Source organism: Rana temporaria, chromosome 6 (assembly GCF_905171775.1).
Source record: "Rana temporaria chromosome 6, aRanTem1.1, whole genome shotgun sequence".
NCBI lineage: Eukaryota > Metazoa > Chordata > Amphibia > Anura > Ranidae > Rana > Rana temporaria.
In genome coordinates this window covers 157,616,035-157,632,510 of record NC_053494.1, presented here as the reverse complement: position 1 = coordinate 157,632,510, position 16,476 = coordinate 157,616,035, and the positions used below count along the sequence as shown (strand labels likewise).

General features: G+C 41.0%; 1 protein-coding gene across 2 annotated transcripts in view; it reads right to left on the bottom strand.

Moving 5' to 3' along the window:
- CCDC141 (coiled-coil domain containing 141) overlaps window positions 1–16,476 on the bottom strand; it is a 193,874-nt gene that overhangs the window by 64,706 nt on the left and 112,692 nt on the right. For both annotated transcript variants that reach the window (XM_040357655.1, XM_040357654.1), the window contains exon 8: window positions 14,721–14,890. In XM_040357655.1, the coding sequence (XP_040213589.1) occupies window positions 14,721–14,890 (170 nt within the window). The remainder of the gene's footprint in view (window positions 1–14,720; window positions 14,891–16,476) is intronic.

The window sequence follows — 16,476 nt, the reverse complement described above, 5'->3', positions numbered from 1 at the left end:
GCTGAACTGAAACTTTCATTTAAATATAATCCTTAAAAGCCATAAAGGATATAAATCCACTTTGTGTGCACGAAATGGCTTTGCAAATCCAGATATTGCCTTGTAGAAGTAGCAGTGACATCATTACTGTGCTGTACATAGCCTGTACAAAGAGCAGAGCTGTGGGAGGGGACCAGTAGGCCCACCGTCTACAGGCGGCCTGCAAAAAGCTACAGGAGGGGCAAATACAAGACCAGTAACCTGCACAAGGAGAGAGAGCAGCAGTGACTGGTCTTTGTTACAGGAAGCTAATGCACCAGTCAACATTTTACACTGCATCACTGCACAAATATGGAAGAAATACACAAAGTACACCACAATTCAAGTAAGAATACACATGGCTGTTGTATTTAAAAAAGTAATTGCTTATCCAGGAGTTCAGGATAAAAAATAAGTCTTAACAACAGAAACTGCTATTCCTAGCAAGCAACAATAAGTATATGCATTTCCATTTATATTAACAAATAAATTATCCTTACCTTCAACCTCATATTATAACATTAAACCAGCTTTAGCTCTGTTGCTTAGGTTATATTTCCATGGTTTTAACAAGCAGTAAAAAAGCTTGAACTTTTTCTAAAGGCAAAACTTTTTTTTTTATTATTTTTTTTTCCACTTTTATTATTTTAAATAGTGTTAAAACCTTGATGTCCCATTTCATATTTGCTTTTTGGCTAAGGTTGCGGCAGCCATACCTCCATTATATAGATATGTGAAGCCGTATTCCTTTTAACAATTAATACTTTTTATCTTGATGTACAATAAAATGTATAGTTTTATATTTTCGTTTCTTAAGTTGTTCTATCTGATGTTCCCATTGCAGTCTCTCCCCATTGGAAGGTATTTCCTTGTTTTGCCTATATGTGGTGACTTTTGGAGAGGTAAACAGAGCTATCCTACTTGATAAAGGCCTTCATGGCAGTTGGTGTTCTTAAATAGTTTTTAGTTTATCAGTAGGAAATACCGGGAGGGGGAGGGGCTGTTGCTAGTTAACTTCCAGGGAGAACAAAAGTATCTAGCTTAAAAATAAAAAGGTAGAAAACACAGTGGATTGGATTTACTAAAACTGGTGAGTACAAAATGTGGTGCAGCTCTGCATGGTAGCCAATCAGTTTCTAACTTTAGCTTATTCAAGTAAGCTTTACCAAAAAAAATGGAAGCTTATTGGTTTCTGCATAGAGCTGGTTTTGCATGGTCCAGTTTTGTTAAATCAACCCTAGTGCATGTATTTTAATTAATATTATTTATTATTAATTCGATCAGTTCCATTTGTTTAGATGCGGCATTCGTTATTTTGGATAATTCGTAACTTTGGATAAATTTGTATTCGTTACATTCAATAACAGACAAATTTGAAAGGAAATCCCAATACCTATAATTTAATAGTTAGTTAGTTATTATTATTTAGTTAGTCAGTTAGTTATTTAGAATTTTTAGATTTTCGTTCATTGGCATTTTTGTGTTTTCTTACTTATTTTTGTATATTCGAATTTTCGCAATCACAAATTTACAAATTTTTGAATTTATGAATTTACGTATTTTCAAATTTAGGAATTTAGGAATTTCGATCATAACGATTGACCCAAAAAACAACAAAAAAATGAAACTGAAATGAAAACTAAAAAAAAATTAGACAGTGCACATGTCTACTCTATACAGGTTTTTCCACTAAAATAAAATGTGGAACTCCCACTCCTATGCTAAATTGACATTCACATGATAACAGTTAGGTTAAGTTCAGAATCCTAAATAATTAATAAATATTAAAAAAAATAAAATGGTGTGTTATGGTGCTGGCAAAAACATACTGAGCAAAGATGGTGGATTTACAGTGAGCACTCTAGGTTTCTTAAAGAGGAGTTCCACCCAAATTTGGAACTTCCTCTTAACCCACTCCTCTCCCCCTTACATGCCACATTTGGCATGTAATTTTTTTGGGGGGGGAGTGGGGGCTTCAGGAAGAGTGGGACTTCCTGTCCCACTTCCTCCTTCCTGTAGGCGACTAAGCTTAATCGCCTTCAGGAAGGGGCTGCTGTAGGCGATCGCCTAGGACACGTCACAGGTCCTAGGCGATCTCCTGGCCAATTACACGGCGCGGCGCCGGGCCGCGGCGCTCGCGCATGCGCAGTGCCGCTCGCGCATGCGCAGTGGATGCCCGGCCGTGAAGCCGAAAGCTGTCACGGCCGGGTGCCCACACTGAGAATGAAGATGCCGGCCGGGGAGGGGGCAGAGGAGCGGAGCCCCGGCCGGCGCGTCGCTGGAGCGCTGGAGCAGGTAAGTGTCTGTTTATTAAAAGCCAGCAGCTACACTTTTTGTTGCTGCTGACTTTTAATAAACATACAAATGGCTGGAACTCCCCTTTAAGCAGTAGTTTTAGTTTAAAAGATCAGTCTGACCAAAACTGTTATTTTTGTGAATACTGGAGAGTTGAATCATCCACTGCCTTTTTATATACCTTGATAATTCCAGATCAAGATCTCCCCACCTGTGCATGTAGACTCATCTTACTACAAGGGGAGAGGTGCTTCAATATTGTAAAAAATGTTTTAATCAAACAGGGAAAGAGGTATCATAATGGCTGTGACCTGCATGTGGGCCTTGTGTAGAGACCTTACTGCTTTAATCTAGAGCAGTGGTTCTCAACCCTTTTGTGCTGTGACCCCTTGATAAACTTTCCCAAGTTGTGGGGACCCCTAACAGTAAAACTATTTTTGTAGCGTGGGTTGTCCGCAGCCAAGGCAAGACAAGTAATTTGCGTCCCCAACTCATGGACATTTAGCGCTCCCTGAGTCCTTTCCACTCGTACAATATTAAAACCCCTTATGGTACAATTTGGGATGAACCACTCTTTCTCTTTGACCTTCTTTCTTTCCCTTTTTATCTCTCTCTATACTAATTTCTTGTTTTTTCTCCCATCCCGCTCTAGCCGTCTTTCTTGTTCTTTCTCTCCCCTTTTCTTTGTTCCTCCCCCCCTCTTTTCCTTTCCCTTCCATGTTCTCTCTACTTTTATTTCTTCTCTTTCTCCTTGGTGGGGGGTGGGATGAGTGGAAATGCTAGGGAGAGTTCTGATCAGCCAACTTAGGTGCTCTTGATGAAGGTCATCTGCTGATCTGAGAACTGTAGTGGAGATTTTTAATGGAAACCATAATCACAGGTAGTGTTACTCACTGTGTCTCCAACTTTGTGGTGTCTCGTAGCAGTGACACCTATCCTGAAATCAGGAGACAGGGTCTCCTCCAGCCCCTTCCACTTCATGTTCCTCACCAGTAAGCTGACCTCTAGTCTCTGCCCCACCTCCCCCAGCCATGCAGTGAACTAGATGGGCGCCTGCGAAGAGGCTGAGTTGGCGGTCATGGGCTCTAGGAACAGCCCAGGATTCGGTGACCCCTGTCAAATCAATTGACCCCCGAGGGGGTCCTGTCCCCCAGGTTGAGAACCACTGATCTAGAGCAATATAAATCCAAGAGTAATTCGGCCCACCACTTTTTTTGAGAATGAGTAGACAATTTGATAAATGAAATACCCCAGTGTTAAATCATTATGTTTTTCCAGTTCTTGTGAATGATGTTTTTTTTTAATGATGAAAACGGGAAAAAATTGCCAGGTACATATAGACTTAATAACTTACTTTTGTTAGTGATGATGCTGCTCTCTGTGTCTCTAATTATACAATAAACCATGTGTCTGCCTCATAGCATTAGTATAAGACAGTTATAGTCCTGCCTAGTTTAGCAATGTCATTTGCACATACATCAGTCATACATAGTTTCATTCTTTTTTAGGAAACGTGTTCACATTCCATGGTATAATTAGTCTTGGCCTTTATTATTTCTGTTTTCCAAACTTGCAGTTTTCCGTGGCAAGTAGAATACTAATTTGAGCCAAATAATTGTTTTATGTATTTAAAGAAGTTTGAAAGCCTTAAGGTTTTTTATTACCTTACTGCATTCTATGCAATAAAGTAATACAAAACCTTCTGTGTCAGAGGATCCCCCCAAGCCATCCCTTATACTTGCCCAATCTCAATCCAGCATTGTACATGAGAGCAGCCACTCTCTTCGCTGTTTCCCTCCTCGCTGGGCAGATTGATAGCAGAGAAAGCCATTGGCTCCCACTGTTGTCAATCGAATGGGGAGTGGGGCAAAACCACACTGTCTGTGTCTATAGATACAGGCAGCAGGGCTCGGGATTGAGCTCACAAAAGTACCCAAATGATAGTGGCGTCATATGGTGGGCATTTACTAAAGGGGAGGAGCCGTGCCAGTAGTGGACCCCAGAAGAAGAGGATAGGCCTGCTCTGTGCAAAACTATTACACAGAGCAGGTAATCACGACATGTTTGTTAAATAAAATAAAAATAAAGCTTTACAATCACTTTAAGGATATATTCTGCATAGTGTATATAGATCCACATTTTTGTGTGTTGAGGGGTGAAATGTTTTAATTTTTTTAACAGTATGTCTCCTTTTGAATATCGCTGAGTAAGTTCCATATATATATACTGTATATTATGTGACAAATATTCAAAGACCTTCTCACCATTTCACAGGTCTCTGCAATATACGTTGCCTGTGGCGGCTCCCCGTTGGTTGGCAGTCTGCCCTTTTTCCCTGTGCCCACCCCCAGGCTATACTTTTTTGACATTTTACGATCCACCACAGTTACAGTATGTGAGCATTTCATATATAATTTTATGATCTGTATGTAATATAATATGTATTCTAGATTGTGGTATGTGGAAATATGTATCTAGACTTACACGTTCTTCTCTTTCTATATAAGATATTTAGCGTTGCTCTACCTTGCCATATTGGGTCCTGAAGAAGCCGTGTAATTGTCGAAACGTTGATATGGCATACCTGGTACCAGAAGCACACAGTTTCTACATTGCTGCTATGTTATTCTAAACTTACCCAATAGTCTTCCGGTACTTTAGTAGAGTTATTTGCAACATTATTCTGTGGACTGTTTTCAAAGCTGATATGCCTTTGCTTTTAGAACATTTGTTTTTAAATATGTACAAATAAAGATACAATTTTTTTGTTAATTCTCCCATGTTGAAGACTTTAACCACCTAACCCCCGGACCATATTGCTGGTCAAAGACCAGGCCACTTTTTGCGATTCGGCACTGCGTCGCTTTAACTGACAATTGCGCGGTCGTGCGACGTGGCTCCCAAACAAAATTGTCATCCTTTTTTTCCCACAAATAGAGCTTTCTTTTGGTGGTATTTGATCACCTCTGCGGTTTTTAGTTTTTGCGCTATAAACAAAAATAGAGCGACAATTTAGAAAAAAAATCATATTTTTTACTTTTTGCTATAATAAATATCCCCCAAAAATATATAAAAAAAATATTTTTTTCCTCAGTTTAGGCCGAAACTTATTCGTCTACATATTTTTCATAAAAAAATCGCAATAAGCGTCTATTGATTGGTTTGCGCAAAATTGATTGGTTATAGCGTTTACAAAACAGGGGATAGTTTTATGGCATTTTTCTTAATATTTTTTTTTTACTAGTAATGGTGGCGATCATTGATTTTTTTCGGTACTACGACATTTTATGGCAGCACACTGCATAGGATCGCATGTTACTGTGCACCAGAGAAACACACCATGCTGCTGTACAGTGAGATGCACTTCAAATAAAGTTTGTACAAAAAAAGGGAACTGAGTGTTGCGTTAAAGTGCACACTATACCGCCCCCTACTGCTGGGTCACTGCAGCCAGAAAATACAGCTGCTGAACATTAAACTGCTCAGGGGACCTTATCCAGCCCCCCTCCCCTTGTAGCACTTAAGCAACAAACCACTTGTAACTGAATAGTTAAATTCAGTAGATTCTAGAACATTTCATTGCATGTGTGTTGGGGGAGGGGTGTTTGCTAATTATCTGACTGTAAAGGTAATCTATTTAGCAAGCTCTGAATTACTAATCCAGAACACGTATGCTGATGAAGAGTTCAGATTTTATTCTGACTTTACTTGCCATATGCTTTTTCCAGGCCATTGTCACAGTGGGGTTTATTTACTAAAACTGGAGAGTGCAAAATCTGGTGCAGCTGTGCATGGTAGCCAATCAGCTTGATCAATTAAGCTTTGACAAAAAAAAAAATGGAAGTTGATTGGTTTCTATGCTGAGCATCACTGATTTTGCACTCTCTGGTATTAGTAAATCAACCCCTGTATATTTATTCCAAAGGCAACTGATATTTTGATTACATTTTTTAGAGGTCAGCACGAAAAGCATTTATATTTCTCGCTGTACATTTTCTTCACACTACAGATTTTGAATTTGTAATGATTTTCTGTAAAAATGCTTCATAGAAAACACATACAATCAAGGTCCTGGGGAGATTAGGACACTTGAGGTGGATTTAGTGCATGAAAGTCATGGTTTCATTTTGTTACAGCATTAGTAAGGTATTAACTCATAACTGGCTAAAGCACATGGTTTTTGTTTTCAAATTACTGCTCAGTAACCTTTATATGATAAGTTAATTGAATTAATTGATTCCTAAAACCTAAATCCTAATTAATCCTATAGAAAGGGAAGAGTATTTTGCAGCAAATCCCTTTTCATTGCGGCTGATGAATTTAACCTAGTGCTAATCACAGCGCTAAATGTTTAATTTTAAATTGCTCGACCTGAACAAGTCTTTGCTGAATCCTCATATTATTGCAGTATGCCAGATATGTCTCTCAGCATTCTCTGTGCTCTCAGTTTGACACATTTAAGGGGGCTGAGTATCAAAATATACTTCCAGAAATAGATATGTCAATGCTGGGGAAGATTATCTTGCAACTCACATCCAGTTTAGCAATTCAAGGCTACAGTCGGTAATCTTGAAGGTGGATCTACCTCGATGATTATCTGGAATGTTTAGTGATTGTGGATATGCACATAGATAGTTACCTGTATTTATCGGTGTATAACACGCACAGGCATATAACACGCAACCTAACTTCAAAGGGTAAGTTTCCAGAGAAAAACTTTCCACCGCCCTCTGCAAAGTACACGGACCCCCTGCCCGGGACACAGACTCCCTGCCCGGGACACGGACCCCATTCCCTGGACACGGACCCCTACCCTGGACACAGACCCCCTACCCTGGACACGGACCCTCTGCCCCGGACACGGAAACCCCTGCCCCTGACACGGAACCCCTGCTACGGACACGGGCTCCCTGCCACGGACTCCCTGCCACAGACACGGTCTCCCAGACACGGAGAAAGGATGAGAAAGGACTGGCAGTAATGTTTCCTTAACTTTAAAGTATGCTGGCAGATGATTGGTTTCTCTGCAGAGCTGCATAAGATTTTGCACTCTCCAGTTTTAGCAAGTGTGTTTTAGAAATAAAGTCTCGAGCCTCGTACACACGACCGAGGAACTCGACCAGCGAAACACATTGTTTTCCTCGTCGAGTTCCTTGTTAGGCTGTCGATGAACTCGACAAGGCAAGTTTCTCCATTCCCGTCGAGGAAATAGAGAACTTGCTCTCTTTTTGGCTCGTCGAGTTTCTCGACAGTTTCCTCGACGAAAATGTACACATGACTGGTTTCCGGAAACTCGGTCGTGTGTACGAGGCCTGAGAATTAAGAACTTGGGAGACTGGCTTCACTTTAGGACATCCAAAAGGCTTGGAAATATATTCTGATCAGCTTTGAGCCCTGCTACAGTACATAGACAAACATTGTTTTGGATAGAGATGCCAGAACAATCAACTATCTACTGGGATGTTTGTCTAATCAACTCATGTTATCTGTTTTGCAAGATTTTCATGTACCAATCAAAAAGGTGTATCCTCTTCTCCTAAGTGCCTTGCCAGCAATTGAATAATACAGGCTACTATCCCCATAGCAAAACGTCATGGCATCATGTAAGTTCCCTGCTGTGCATTTCATAGACATCCATTGCGGTATGGGCTCCTTAGGAGGAACGTTTAAAAAAAGTGTATAATGTATCATTACAGCCTGGAATATTGAGAGAGATCCAAAATGTATTTACCAGTAAGTAGAACTTCAGTCAAAAAATGTTTAAATAGTTAAGCTTGGTTTTGAGTAGAATGGGGAAGAGTCAGAATGTCTGTCACGGTTTTATTATCTGTATGCCCTTTGGAGAAATTTGCCCCACTTCCTGTTCTGTTGCCACAACAGAAAGTAAAGGTAAGTTTTGTCAAAAAGGCACAAATCAAAAGAACACCTAACAGAGGTTCTAATATTTCCCGACACTATAAAAAAAATGTTTTTACTGGAATGCTTGTGTAATGTACAATTTACACAACACTATTTAATGTATATTGTCACTCCTTGCCCAGTAAAGCTTATCCATTCACTCAAACACAAGTAATAAAAACAGCTTAAGATTTTTTTAAATAAGCAAGAATCTCCCTACCGCTTAAACAATTTAAGGATTAAAAGAATCAAAATTATGCTCGCTTTCTTTCTTTGTTCTGTGGTTATATTTTTTTCACTAAAACTCCCGACATCAAATGTCAAATTATATATTTAATACCAAAACGTGTTTTTTTCATTTTGGTTAGAGTAAGACCCCTTTCACACTGAGGGCGTATTGCAGGCACTATAGCTTTAAAAATAGCACCTGCAATCCGCCCTAAAAGTGCTGCTCTATTGTCTCCAGTGTGAAAGCCCTCTGGCTTTCACACTGAAGCGTGGCGCTAGCAGGACGGTAAAAAAAAGTCCTGCTAGCCACATCTTTGGTGCGGTGGCGGATCGGTGTGTATAGCACTCCTCCACCCCTGCTGCCCATTGAAATCAATGGGACAGCGCAGCTATGCCACCTGCAATGCACTTCTATAACTGAGGAGAAAAAGACCTTGACCCTTTTTTTTTAAAACACAGCCACAAGGAACCACATGATACTGTGGCACCATGCGATTGTGTGCACTCAAAAATGCACCATGTTTTCAGATGCATGGGGCCACCATTAATTATCAATGGTACCCCTGCGCGTCTGCAAAATAGCACACACTCCCTGACCTGCATATGTGTGAACCTACGCTAACACCTAACTCCCCAAATATATGTAGGCCTAAACTCCAGTGCCACCCGTTGGGCAGAGGAGAACCAATCAGGGCAGTAACCCCCTCTTACATACAGCTGCAATATATTACGTTTTTTGTTCATGTTTTTAAATACACATAAGCAGTGCCGATCCTGACCTCCCTGGGGCCCTAAGCAAAATGACATGGCACATTAAAAATGAGAAGCAGGGGGCGCTGACGACAGTAACATGTCACGTTAAAGAAAGTTGAGAAGCGGGGGGAGGGGGTGTTCTGCTGTCGGAAATTACATCTTACATTAAATTGAGAAGCAGGGGGTGCTGACTTCTTACCTCTTCTCCCATGCAGCCAGCGAGTTGAGAAGCAGGTTGAGGGGGCGAAAATGACTTCTCACCAGGCGGGGCCTCTAGTAATTTGGGGGGCCCTTCGCAGCTTTGCGGGGCCCTAAGCGGCTTGCATAGTGAGCCTATAGGGCGGATCGGCCCTGCACGTAAGGGCTCGCTCATGCAAGCAGTCATGCGGGCTGGAAAAGCAGGCAGTTGAGCCAAGGTTGTACTGCCTCCTGACCACCCACCAAAGAAAGGACACACACCAAATCACAGCTCTACACATGCCATGGCTGCAACACTCTGCTTCATGGCTATGACAAAAATTTAACCCCTGTTGTGTTTGACAGACAGTACCACCACCAAACGCATCTCATTCAAGTTAATTAAGGCGCAACTGTGTGTAACGCAATGGCCTTTTGATGGTGAAAACAGACATATCGCCTCCCAACTGCCCTCTAAAAAAGCTTTCCACCGCAGAACGGGTTTCAGAACGGTAGCAAGGGCTGCCACACACCTGAATGAGCCCTAAGTCTCAAATATTTAAATCATACAGAATTGGCGTTATTCATCTAAGACCATTTGTCTTGTTTTCTGTGGCCCATTCCGAAGGTGGTCATGGATGGATCGAAATTCAGCAGGGATCTGCCAAATTTCGATCCATGTGTGGCTACTGCAGTTGAACAGAAGCTGATCTATGGATTGACTTCTGTTCAACCGTCCTGTCAAATAAAAGCTGATCAATCAGCCAATGGCTGCAGCGCTGATCTGTGTATTCTGACAGCGAGGGAGTCTCCTCCTCCAAGGATGTGGAATTCCCTTCCACAGGCGGTGTTCTCAGCGGGGGGCATCGATAGTTTCAAAAAACTATTAGATAAGCACCTGAACGACCACAACATACAGGGATATACAATGTAATACTGACAAATAATCACACACATAGGTTGGACTCGATGGACTTGGGTCTTTTTTCGACCTCACCCACTATGTAACTAAGGGAGTCTCCTCGCTGTCAGAATAAAATATCTCAGTGGGGAGGTTTCCCCCATCCACCTCGAACATGTGGATAAGGGAATTGGTTCAGTTTTTTTATTTTACTTAGACTGCTGAAAAAGCCTGAACCATGTATGGCCAGCTCGAGCAGGTGACCTCCTTGTAACATTATTAATCTTTCCTTGAAATTTTATCATAATTCCCTTTTTCTTACGGAAATCTAGTTGCTATATACTGACTGTCACACATGATTACTCTTGCATTGGGTATCTAATTATATAATGTTCACTAATGGCAAAGAAACAAATGGCCATGCGTACAACCAAACCCTAGGGACCTCAAATATTATACAGCCATTGTGCTTAATATGTACAATAGCTGAACTTTAAATTCCCTGAAAATGACTGCAAGACAAGCTACAGTACCTTGCCATATATAATGTGTTCATTAAAAATTATGGGCCGGATTCAGGTAGATCGGCGCATAGTTATGCCGGCGTAGCGTATCGATTATACGCTACGCCGACGTATAGCAGAGCCGCGAGCACAGTATTCACAAAGCACTCGCTCCCAGCGATGGCGTAACGTAAATTCCTCTGCGTAAGCCTGCCTAATTCAAAGTAGGTGGAAGGTGGGTGTGATCCATTTAAATGAAGCGTGACCCCATGCAAATGATGGGCCGAACGAATAGCGCATGCGCCGTCCCGTGGATGCATCCCAGTACGCATGCGTAAGAATCATGTCGTAAATACTCCATAAGATACGTCAAATCACTGCCTACGACGTGACGTAAACCGACGCCCAGCCCTATTCACGTACTACTACGTAAACGACGTAAAATACGACGGCTGTTCCCTGGTCCATACCTTAACATGACTTACCCCTGCTTTATGAGGCTTAACATTACGCCGGACTTACGACTTACGTAAACAGCGTATATTAATGCGCCGGGCGCAAGGACGTTCGTGAATCGGCGTATCTCACTCATTTGCATATGGGAATCGAATTTCCCATATGCCTCCAGCGTAAATATGCGCCGGCGTAGGCAAGTTACGTCGGTCATAAGAAGCCTATTTTCAGGCGTATCTAGTTCTATGGGCACAGCGCACAGATACGTTGGCGCATCGTTACACTTACGCGGCGTATCTCGAGATACGTCGGCGGAAGTGCTACGTGAATCCAGGCCAATGTCTTTTTCTTAAAAGTAACTCTACACAAGTTTTTAATTAAGCCTAGAAATGATTTAATGTGAGAAGTAAATGCACTGTGAATAGATGTTTAGACACCTGTTGTCACTGTGCTGAAGGTGGGGGGTGGCTGTTACTGTTTGCTCCTAGACATGACAGTAAGTTCAGACAAACAGCTGCTTCGCACATATCCATCATCATTTAAATACTGCTAACCTTCTTGTTCATCCACCTTTCTTAATATGTGAAATCTGCTTCTACTAAAGACAGCTGAAAAAGTAATTTAGGTTAACATTAAAGTAATATCTTAATATATTGAGGCAACAGATATTAACCTCTGGACCTTCTGATAAATGTTTATAAAAAATACATTAAAATGTAAAGGCAAAACATTTTTTGTAGCTTTGGATAGAGTGGAGAGGGATTAGAACACCTGTCAGTTTTTACAGTTGTCAGTGCCCCCCTTAGGGAGATTCACCCTCTCTAATTGTCCTGTTTACTGTTATCATTGAAAGTGAAAGTATAAGAAAATCCTAAATTTTCTGTTGATACCAGAGCAGTAATAGAGGGGAAATCTTTCAATGGGGACACTAGTTCAGGTAACCCTGGTGACAACCCAGAATTCCCACACTTTGGAGGGATTTTTTTCTCACTTCCTGTTTTGGCTAGGGAACAGGAAATGAAGGGAAATCTCCCCTATGGGACATTGATGGCAAAAAAAATCTGACAGGAGTTACAACCCTCCCTTACGCTATTTAAAATGAAAAAAAGTGCCTTTAGTTACACTTTAAATATTCTTACACTTTAAAACATATGACCTAAAGTGGTTGAAAACCCTTTACAACCACGTTTTACTACATGTAAGTATATCTCTTAAACCTGCACGGTTTAGGAGATATCCCCTGTATCAGCATGTGCCAACGTCATCGGCACATGTGCACTGAAGCAATGACATGTCCGTGCCGTTGCTTCAGCTAGTATGCTGTTACGCGGCTCCAGCCAATCACAGCGCCAGAGCCCGCGATACCCGGAAGTAACTCCGGGATCTATGTCACTGGCTGGAGTGGTGTATGAGGACCGATGCGAGGGCTTCGATCTCGGGCAAGTAATTCAGAATGAGAGAATGAGCTAGTATGCTATGCATACTAGCTCATTATGCCTTTGACTTGCAGGTTTTTTTTTTGTGGGTTTACAACCACTTTAAGAACAGCTGCAGAGCATGATCCTTGTGCTCTAGCTTGTCTTTAGAAGTAGGCAATCCACTGTGATTGTGCTGGAGGTAAAGTAAGACCTAATTTCCAAGTTTCTGAGAATTTTCAGGCTCTTATCTTATCGTTTTTTACATTGCAAGGATAGTTTCCAAATGTCCCGCTTTTGAAACCAAATATTTTTGTCCCATGTTACTCCTTAGCTTTCTCTCTTTTCAATCTGAATGCAAGACCTCTATAAAAAAAGAGTTGTATTTACCTATTCAAATTATTATATTATACAGTACTAAACCTTTCATCTGACTGCTTAATTAATCCACTTGTTATTTTAAAAAGCCAGTATAAAAAGAAGTAGACGTGAAAAAAAAAAAAAAACTTGTGGGTCCAATCAGCTTTTGTGAACTAAGCCTTCATGCTGCTTTGTGTAACTGGGAGTGTGACAGGGGTGTGCTCTTCACCTACATACTTTGTGTCAAGAAGTGGTCCTTTTTCTAATTCCAGAAAATTGGGAGGTATGCTTTAGGTTCATAACACAAATAATTTAGCTTTTAGGCAATAAAAGCAGTGCCCTACTCCAAGCTCCATTCAGCTACAACTAATCTTTTTTCCAATGCTGCCTGTAACCGTAACTTTCTATCTAACCCGTAACCCATACACCAATAGGTGTATTATTATTTTCACCCAAGATTCACACAACTATCACCCAAGATGTACGTAATAATCTTAGGCCTCGTACACACGACCGAGAAACTCGACGGGCCAAACACATCGTTTTGCTCGTCGGGTTCCTTGTGAAGCCGTCGAGAAACTCGACAAGCCAATTTTCTCCACTCCCGTCAAGGAAATAGAGAACATGCTCTCTTTTTGGCTCGTCGAGTTTCTCGACAGTTTCCTCGACGAAAATGTACACACGACCGGTTTCCTCGGCAAAAAAATATCTCCCACCAAGTTTCTTGATGGTTTTTGCCGAGAAACTCGGTCGTGTGTACGAGGCCTTAGAGTCAGTTAAAAAAAATTGTAAATCCTTGGTGAAAGCTGTGTGCAAAAAATTATAAATAGACCCCTAAGGCCTCGTACACACGATAGGTTAAACAGAGGACAGCGGTCTGATGGACCGTTTTCATCGGTCAAAAGCGATCGTGTGTGGGCCCCATAGGTTATTTAACCATCGGTTAAAAAAGCCAACTTGCTTTAAATTTAACCGATGGATTCCTAACCGATAGGTCAAAAACAATCGTTAGTAGGCACAGCCATCGGTTAAAAATCCATGCATGCTCAGAATCAAGTTGACGCATGCTTGGAAGCATTGAACTTCATTTTTTTCAGCACGTCGTTGTGTTTTACGTCACCGCATTCTGACACGATCGGTTATTTAACCGACGGTGTGTGGGCACGACGGACCATTAGTCAGCTTCATCGGTTAACCGATGACAACGGTTCTTCAGACCATTCTTATCAGATGGACTGATAGTGTGTACGAGGCTTAAGTGTCCCTAATGTGAATTTAGGCCCTTGTTTGTATACTGCACTAGGATGCTCTGTCTCGCATTAAGGCAGCTCATTCAAAGTTCTTTTCAGCTGTACAGACCACCACACAAGAAAAGGTAGAAATGTTTAATTCCCTCTATAATTTACTTGATGCCTTTAGCCAGAGATGACCAGAAGAAGGAACCAAACTATGGAAACCCATAAAATAATGTATATATTCTGTATTTTGGTGCTGTCCTCTTTAACCTTGCTGTACTGAGCACTGGTCCATGAATACCATTATGGTAAATACATCCTAGGCGCTCTAGTACATTTGCACGCATAACCTGTTGCTGTAAGATCAAGCATAGTCATGTAATCACAAATCACTGAAGTATTCCAAATTTCACAATCTGATGCAACATCACTCAGCAAGTGTGTCATTTGACCATACAATGGGTTGTTAAGTTAAAAGACTTACTTAAGAGGTGACTTCTTTATGAGAAAATGCCCCTTCTGGAAGGCATCCGATGTATATCTTCTGATTTCTGCTTCAGCTTCCTTTTGTTTTGCGGATAATTCAGAGTAATTTAGATTTTGCATCTTCAGATGTTTTAGGTAAGATTCAATACCACCTAATTTGTCAAAAGCCTGTAAAAAAAATAAAAAAATTCTAATGGAATTAAATTGGGTAAATATTTGAATCCTGAATGAAAGTCGTGGGAAAACATTTTACTGGAACAATCAAGAACGTGCAAAGGAATGCTCTTTCAATGAGCCTGTAAAATGTGGAAGCCGCATCAAGATTTACTTTAAGGCAAATGTTATGCCTATTTCAAGCACTTATCATCATGCTAACATTTGAACCCTCCCTCCCTATTAATATTATTATTATTATTAAACAGGATTTATATAGCGCCAACAGTTTACGCAGCGCTTTACAACATCATTACCTTAGCATTTCTTTCTTCCCTAAAACCTCAATATGTGACCTATCGCCAACACCTGAAGCCAAACTCCAGATTGGAGGAGGCTCCCTTGGGGCTCTCCATATTACATCACTTTTGTTTGTTTTTTTACTTTTCTTATATATACAATTTTTCTATTTTTTTTCTGGATGGTTACTTGACAAGCAGGGTCCTCAAATATTTAGCGCATGGTGCTCACGTTATGATGTTAACACTATTCGCTGCATATGCAGCATTATACTGTGAGCTCAGGCTGACCTGATGGTGCCTTGACCATGACCATGAGATGTGTCCGTGGTGGCCTGGGCCAGTGATGGTCAAACCTTGGTACCCCAGATGTTTTGGAACTACAATTTCTCATGATGCTCATGCACTCTGCAGTCTGGTGGAGCATCGTGGTAGATTTAGTTTCACAACATCTGGGGTGCCATGGTTCATCATCACTAGCCTGGGCTCAAAGAAAGTGGGTTGAATGATGGCTCCCGCCATTCAATCAAGATGAGTATCACCAGAGTGCCACTGGAAACAGTGTCAGGACTTTGGTATTGTAGTGAAAGCTGCATTTTTTATTTTTAACAAGTTTTGGGCTTGTTATAATGAAAAATTTAAATTTAACAAGAGTTGGGATTTAAAAGTAATTCCCCGGTCTAATACATAAGAGTTCATATCATTCTAACACTTAAAGCAGCAATCTTCCTTAAATCTGTTTACAGAAATTATAGCTATGAATAGTTTAACTGCTCGCCAATCCATACCAAGTGAGCCAAATCTTTCTTCCAGTCTTTCCCCTGGGACGCAGCTATCAGCATAGAGAACAGGATGCCAAACTATCAAATGCAGCCTGCATACCAAAGACAGCTCTGTTCTTCCTGTGACAGTCATGCTGCTCTCTGTGTATATCTGAGACCGGAATATTTGTTAAAGATGCAGATGAGAGCTTTGTTTTTGACTTTTAACAAAGGGTAACATTTTGCTTATCTGTGGTCTACATAGACTGCACTCAGAAATTAATGTTTTGAGACAGCTGATTATATGCCTTAACCTCAACCTAAAAATGTTACTTTATCTAAATCCAAGGACAATAATGTAATGCTGTATATTGCAGCTTACCAGCATTAAGATGTGGGGGTTGCATGGGTTTTCAATTTTTTATGCCCCATTCACACTTTTGCGACTTGTCGCACCTCATGTCTCCCAATGAGTACCATTTATAGCTGTGCAACTTAAAGTCACATGCAACTTTAAAGTAGTTCCTGCACTACTTTGGTC